General features: G+C 39.8%; 1 protein-coding gene across 1 annotated transcript; it reads right to left on the bottom strand.

The window, feature by feature from the left end:
* Window positions 1-382: 382 nt before the first annotated feature.
* Window positions 383-4635, bottom strand: LOC127639665 (growth/differentiation factor 8-like). The gene is made up of 3 exons (XM_052121799.1): window positions 4226-4635; window positions 2356-2723; window positions 383-1687 (listed from the first exon to the last, which is right to left on the bottom strand). The coding sequence occupies exons 1-3, from the start codon at window positions 4578-4580 to the stop codon at window positions 1319-1321; spliced, it is 1092 nt and encodes a 363-aa protein (XP_051977759.1). The 5' UTR covers window positions 4581-4635; the 3' UTR covers window positions 383-1318.
* Window positions 4636-7607: the final 2972 nt, after the last annotated feature.

Genomic DNA, 7607 nt, shown 5'->3' with positions numbered 1-7607 from the left:
ATATTTTCATGCATTGTAATGCAATGGTTAAATCATGCAACAAAGTATACAGCAATGCAAATCAGGACATAACTATGTGCACTCATTGTCCTCAGGCTGAGGACAAACTTCTACTGTTGTTGCATCAAGGGGCCCAACTGCAGGGTGCCCTTCAAAGAACAAAATAATGGTGAAGAGGGAAGTTAAACTTCCCTGTAATACGGGTTTGTTGCTTTTGAGAGTCATAATTTGATCCACATGCTTGGAACGGTGTCAGAGGTGTCACTCTGTTAAGGGTTGTGGAGGGACAGCTTTGAAGAGGTCCCTTCAGGACACACGAAAACAACTCATCAAAAACATTAGTAACAGTCATTTTATTAACTTGAGATCAAAACTACACCCCAACAATATGATTTTGAACAGTAACCAAGAGTTACTCCAAATACTAACTGAAAACTCTTTATTTAAAACAAATAATAATAAAACCGATTATTCTATATCCATAATAATAACGAAACTATCCAAAATAGCTATATCCATCTCTAGACTAAGACATTATGCAGCAGAACTATTGAAAACTGGCAATTTAAAACAGCATTTTTGACAAGAACATAAAATGTTGCATATTGACATCTAGTTATTTTCTATTTTAAATAATTTAAGAAGAGCATTTTTTTATGCTATACATTTATTTTTTGACAACATGGTAAATTTGTTCTTTTAAAAATTCATTTTCCACACAACATTACTATTTAAGTTAGCTCCAATAAGCAAAAAGGTGATTAAAGTGGTGAAAACCCAGTTATAGCATCTATAACTACTTTTTACTTTCCTTTAAACATTTATAAAAAAAAATTTAACCAAAGAGTCCACATTATTTGTCAACTACCCATTTGCTGATTTGGATCGACTACAGAATTCCTAAAGTCATGTGGAAGAGGTTTGTTCGGACGTCATGTTGAGTGAGTTTCTGGGTCAGTGTTTCTGTTTTTGGGTCACAGGGAATAAGCGACTCTATATAAATAATCATCTGTACAGCCTTTTGTTCAACATTAATTTATAAATGATTTACATTCTAGTAAACCCCATCAGGTCATCTCGATGCTCAAATACATTTACAGAGGAAGCATTTACGCCAACATACACAAAGAAACCCTTGTCACCTCACTAATATTGTCTTTGTGTGCAACAGTCCAAACTAAAAGTAATTGGCTAAGCTGGAGAGTTGGGATTGGTTTATCAGGAACTATTTTGTCAGGGACAATGTAAAGGTTATGTTCACTTCCCTCTAGTCCAGATCGATAAGGTCTTATTAACTCTAGAAGCCCTTGTTTAGGGTTCAGGAGCATCCACAGAGGTCTACTACCATTGAAGGGATTTTTCCATAGATTATTTGCTCACGGTCATTGAAATACAGCATGTTTATGGGTGACATCTTGGTGGGTGTGCAGCAGGGACCAGCGCTACCCCGTGGGTTGGCCTTGTTCACGATGTGACCATGGGGGTACTTTTGCACACATTCGCCAGAACAGTAATTGGCCTTGTAGCGCTTGGGCGCAATTATCCAGTCCCAACCAAAGTCCTCAAAGTCGACAGTGAGCGGATAGCGGCAGCACCGAGATTCGGTTGAATGCTCATCGCAGTCGAGGCCAGTGTCCCGTCTCGACCGCTTCCCAGTGTCCGATATTTTGACCTCCAAGAATGGTTGCTGAAAAAGATGGATATATGAAAATTAGGTCTAGGGTTTACATAAAGGGTTACACTTATGGTTAGAACAAATCGCAGTAACATCTCATACTATTGTGACCTTTTAAGAGACCAGGCAGGATAAGAATGAAATTTAAGCCATTATTGACTCTCCAATCATTAATAAAGCATTTAAACAGCAAACCTCATTGGTTCTCCTTATGCCTCATAACCAAACGTGCAACATGAAGTCATGACATTTAGTAGCAAGATCCGATAAGAACCAATGAGCTTTGATGTTCTTGGCGTAGCCACCATATTGAAGTACTTTATTGATGATTTGATTTGATGGCAAATAACAACTTTAATTTCATTCTGTGCATTTGAGTTAGTTGTCAGTTCTCATTTGACTTACAATACTCTTACTACTGTATATGAACAGACACCCTCAGAAAACTGGGCTTTGTTCAAGAGTGTGTAGTGCTTTGCTCGAGGGTATAATGGTATAATGGTGATAGTTTACGAATTGCCCCTTGTATAGTATGAATGTACATTTTCCCTCCATGATCTATGCTTTTAAGCACTAAGCTATACCATCCCAGGTAAACCATTGGCAGATCAAGCAATCAGTATTTTGTAGCAAGCATTACCTTACAGTATGCACCCATGCATGCACAGGCAAATACTCACCAGTCCTTCCTCTCCCGATTCTGCAGAGGTTACAGCCAGATAATTTCCTTTTGCATCAAAGGCCTTGATTTCTATTCCAAAGTTGCTCTCTGGTTGTTTGAGCCACAATTGCAATAGCTGTTTCATGTCGATGTGTTGCCAGGAGTTTGTCTGGGCATTCACATCGATTTTTTGTGAACGTATTCTTGAGCAACTTTTGCTTTCAGAAGACAGCCTCAGACAGGATATCTGGATGAAGACTGTGGTTGGTTCCACGGCTGGTCGGAGGTAGATCCACAGCTGGGCCTTCATGATGTTGTCAGGTAGAATCTTTGGGCTCAGTGAGAACATGCAACATTTGGGCATTCCTTCTTGGGTAATAGCTTGAGCTGGAAAAGTGAAGATTACTTTGAATATGGGCTGTTTTCCCCTTCAAAAAATATATCAGAAATCATAGTTTCTCCCATGTACCGAAATAAGGGTCCAAGCCCTGAAGGTATCATGAATATGTTTTTTGTTAAAAGCAGCATCAAAGTCATAGCAACCTTTGTGGGAACAAAGTTGTTTGAACAAAACTGTGTTGGTCTACATTACAACCAATTTCTTGCACAATTCCGAAACGTACATAGGAAAATGAGGAACTTTGGCACACTGATAGGGGTGAGTATAAATAGCCTCCTGACAAATTGTGGGGTCTTTTGGACAAACTCTATAGTGCCACCACCAGTTAAAATATTTACTTTTCTTTTGCTTCCTACTTTTGAACCGTTTGGCAAAGAAACAAAATTCTACTGTTTTTCCCCTCACGGTGATTGTAATGAACCCCTTAGATTAAAACTCCACCATTTTCAGTGGCAGCCATCTTGGATTGTAACGTTTATTGTTTGTTTGTTTTATGCAACTTCTCCTACAGACTTTGTCCGATTTGCCCACAAATGGGCTCAGATGATCTCCAAACTGAGCCACAGAGAAAATATGCTTTCACCTTTGTTGAAGTTATGACAACACTATGTTAACAATATGGACGTGAAACAGGGAGTGAGGCAGTATCTCTGCAACACTTTGATTTATCGAAATTAAACTTGGTATGCTTCATTAGGGACATGATCTGAAGATGTATGCCAAGTTTGGTGACAGTGCCACCTATGGGTCAAGAAATCTAAAAAATGGCTAATTTAGCTCATTAATTCTAAACAATTTTGCCTAAAATAATGAGGTTGGTGTGTGTGGATTCCTTGAGTCATGAAGCTTTCGATAGTACAATTTTTTTTCTCTGACATCGTCAAACATCTGAAATGTTTGAAGAAAGCACCACCTATAGTTCAAAAGATAACTAACCATCACTTTTAAGCACTGACTCTAAACTTGACATGTCTCATTGCCATTATGGTGTAATTTGGGTCTTCACATTGTGCATACTACACCATAGGCCATCCTTCACCTCATCATTTCTGATTAAATTAAAAACCACTTCGCTCTAACAACAAAATTTTCTCAGAAATCATTTTGTACTTTCAACGTGGTACCTCCATTTGATGCTAAGTTGAGAGTGGATAGTGTGCTGGGTTGAGGATCGGAAAGGTACAGGTTCAAACCCTACTTTGGGTGTGTTTGCAATGTAGCCTACATCACTACTGAAATGAAACATGATTGAGATCTTCAATAAGTCTCCTGACTTTTTAAAGAGCAACCTCTGAGGATTATAATTTTCCCCTGGGGGCCCTCATATTATGCAGGCCAAAAATGCATTGAATGTTGTCTGTCAGTGCACAGCTCAGGATGAAACATGTGTTGTTGAGTTTGGATGTCTTCCAACAACAACTGAATGAATGACCCTGCCAGTTGGTTCAGTAGAACATATCACAGAGTATATAAATTGCAGTAAACTTACGTTCTGTGGCCATAGTGATGATGGTCTCACTGCTACCTTGCTCTTCATCCTCACTAATGCCTCCGTTTTGGTCATACTGATCCAGGAGCTCCTGCAATGGAGGTGCTTTAGGTAGGAGCAGCTTCACCGTGTCTCTGCTGATGTTCGGAGCCTGTTCCAAACGGAGGATGCTCAAAATTTGAGACTTTATAGACTGCAAACGCATGAGTTTACTCTGCTGTCTGAACTGACAGGTTGTACACTGTCCATTCTCCTCTCCAGATGTCACAAATGTTTGCGATGTTGACATTGTACTCGAGGTCTGGCTGTTTGAACCCAACACACTCCAAAGACTCAGATAAAGAATAAGAAACATGTTATATCTACTGCACTTTTGGAGACGCTTTGGGAATCGAAGGCACCTTAATGCACTCTCTCCAAACAGCACTGGACAGATGTACAGCCTCCAGGCAGTTTTATACTTAAGATTCCCTGCTGTTAGATATCTTTTGATTGGTTGATTTGTTAAGAAGAAGTCCAGATGAGATACTGTAGGACAGAGTTGTCCTGCGGTTTTCGGGGTTCCTGAAATCAGTAGTTTTTGGAAAAAAAATTAGCTTTTCAGGGTCCAATTTAGTAGCACTTACCATTAATTTGATCATGTAAATGTCCTAAATAAATAGCATGTTTAACATTATTTGTGATTACTATCAATTTAGATCTGATGGAACCATGTATATAGTCTTTCAGCTTGCTAGGACATAGCTATGTACTGTAGTTGTTAAGGTATTTGTGGGGTTTTGAGTTATTGTAATTCAGTTGCCAGGGTCTTCTGGGGGATTGTTGTGGTGTTGCTATGTGGTTGCCAAGGTGTTCTGAGTGGCTATTAGTTGTTGCAATGTGGTTGATAGGTTTGTCTGGGTTAGTTTCTAGGGTGATTATGTTGTTTGCTCATTTGTTCTGAATGATTATTGGCAGGTGCTATGCAGTTGCTAGGGTTATCTGGGTGGTTGTTAGGGAGTTGCTGTTTGGTTGCTAAGTGATTTTTATTGTTGCTATGTGGTTGATTGGGTGTTCTAGGTATTTGCTAGATGGTGGCTTGTGTATTCTGTGTGGTTTTTTTAGTAGGTTGCTAGGGTCTTCTGGATGGTTGCTAAGGTGTTCCAGTGATTTTTAGCATGTTGCTATTTGGTTGCAAGGATGCTCTAGGTGTTTGCTAGGGCACTGATACGTGGTTGATAGGGTGTTCTAAGTGGTTTCATTGTTGCTTTGCATTTGCTAAAGTGCTCTAGGTGTTTGCTAGGAGACTGATTGATGGTTGTTAAGGTGGTTGCTAGGGTGTTCTAAGTGGTTTTTAGTATGTTGCTATGTAGTTGCTGAGGTGCTCTAGGTGTCTACTAGGGCATTGATTGGATTGTTGTAGCAATATGCTATATTAAGGTGGTTGCAGATGTTCGGAGTGTTTTTTAACATGTTGCTGTGTGGTTGCTGGGGTATTCTGGATGGTTGCTAGAGGGTTGCTAGTGTCTTCTGGGTAGTTTGCATTATGTTGCTAGGTGGTTGCTATGGTATTCTGGGTGGTTACTAGGTTTTTCTGTTTGGTTACGAAGGTGTTCTGAGTGTTCTTTAGTGTGTTGCTTTGCAGTTGCTATGGTGTTCTGGATGGTTGCTAAGGTGTTCTGAGAGATTTTTTTGTGTTTTGCTATGTGGATTCTAGGGTGCTCTAGGTGTTTGCTAGGGCATAGATAGTATAGTTGTAACAGTTTCTATGTGGTTGCTAGGCTGTTTTACATGTTGCTATGGTCTTCTGGGTGGTTGCTAGGATTGTTGCTGTTTGGTTGCTAAGGTGTTCTAAATGTTCTTTATCATGTTACTGTGCAGTTGCTAGTGCGTTCTGAATGGTTGTTTAATGGCTGCTAGGGTCTTCTGGGTGTATTGTAGTATGTCACCATGTGGTTGCTATGTTCTTCTCGGTGGTTGATTTTGCTGTTTTGTTGCTAGGGTGTTATTTAGCTTGTTGCTATGAAGTTGCTAGGGTGTTCTGGATGGTTGCAAATGTATTCTGAGTGATTTTTAGTATGTTGCTATGCAGTTGCTTGGGTGCTCTAGGTGTTTGCTAGGTCATTGATAATATAACAGTTGCTATGCGGTTGCTAGGATGTTTTGGGTGGTTTTTAGCATGTTAGTGTGGTTGCTATGGTCTTCTGGGTGTTTGCTAGGATGTTACTGTTTGGTTACTGAGGTGTTCTGAGTGTTTTTTAGTGTGCTGTTATGTAGTTACTTGGGTGTTCTGGATGGCTGCTAGGTAGTTGCTAAGGTCTTCTTAGATCTTTTAGCATGGTTGCAATGCAGTTGCTTGGGCATTTCAAGATTGTTGCTAGGTAGTTGCTTCTACGCTATTGTGTACATTGATACACAATAGCTTTTAAAGCACCTGAAAATGGATCCACAAATTTGTAGTGGGAACAGGCTCTCTTCTCTCTCAAAGATTGCAGCTGCAGCATAGAACTTTGTGCTTTGGTGTTTTTAGAATATGCATTATCATATGCATTTAAACAGCTATTACTAGCTAAAAATATTAAATATTTCATTTCAAAGATTTGAGATTGTGTCGATGTGGTAAATAACCTGGAATATTCCATAACATATATCTGTATATATATATATATATATATATATAGGTGAGTGTGTATATATATATATATATACACACTCACCTAAAGGATTATTAGGAACACCATACTAATACTGTGTTTGAGCCCCTTTCGCCTTCAGAACTGCCTTAATTCTACGTGGCATTGATTCAACAAGGTGCTGAAAGCATTCTTTAGAAATGTTGGCCCATATTGATAGGATAGCATCTTGCAGTTGATGGAGATTTGTGGGATGCATATCCAGGGCACGAAGCTCCCATTCCACCACATCCCAAAGATGCTCTATTGGGTTGAGATCTGGTGACTGTGGGGGCCATTTTAGTATAGTGAACTCATTGTCATGTTCAAGAAACCAATTTGAAATGATTCGAGCTTTGTGACATGGTGCATTATCCTGCTGGAAGTAGCCATCAGAGGATGGGTACATGGTGGCCATAAAGGGATGGACATGGTCAGAAACAATGCTCAGGTAGGCCGTGGCATTTAAACGATGCCCAATTGGCACTAAGGGGCCTAAAGTGTGCCAAGAAAACATCCCCCACACCATTACACCACCACCACCAGCCTGCACAGTGGTAACAAGGCATGATGGATCCATGTTCTCATTCTGTTTACGCCAAATTCTGACTCTACCATCTGAATGTCTCAACAGAAATCGAGACTCATCAGACCAGGCAACATTCTTCCAGTCTTCAACTGTCCAATTTTGGTGAGCTCTTGCAAATTGTAGCCTCCTTTTCCTATTTGTA

Source organism: Xyrauchen texanus, chromosome 48 (genome assembly GCF_025860055.1).
Source record: "Xyrauchen texanus isolate HMW12.3.18 chromosome 48, RBS_HiC_50CHRs, whole genome shotgun sequence".
Taxonomy (NCBI): domain Eukaryota; kingdom Metazoa; phylum Chordata; class Actinopteri; order Cypriniformes; family Catostomidae; genus Xyrauchen; species Xyrauchen texanus.
The sequence above is the reverse complement of the archived record's forward strand: the minus strand, read 5'-3'. Positions and strand labels throughout refer to the sequence as shown.

Bases quoted from the DNA above. Each gene is read 5' to 3' on its own strand.
- LOC127639665 (XM_052121799.1), bottom strand. From the start codon at position 4,580: ATGTTTCTTATTCTTTATCTGAGTCTTTGGAGTGTGTTGGGTTCAAAC. The intron at 2,724-4,225 runs GTAAGTTTACTG...TCACTTTTCCAG, and splicing joins CATCACTATGGCCACAGAAC to CTCAAGCTATTACCCAAGAA. The intron at 1,688-2,355 runs GTGAGTATTTGC...CATCTTTTTCAG, and splicing joins AATCGGGAGAGGAAGGACTG to CAACCATTCTTGGAGGTCAA.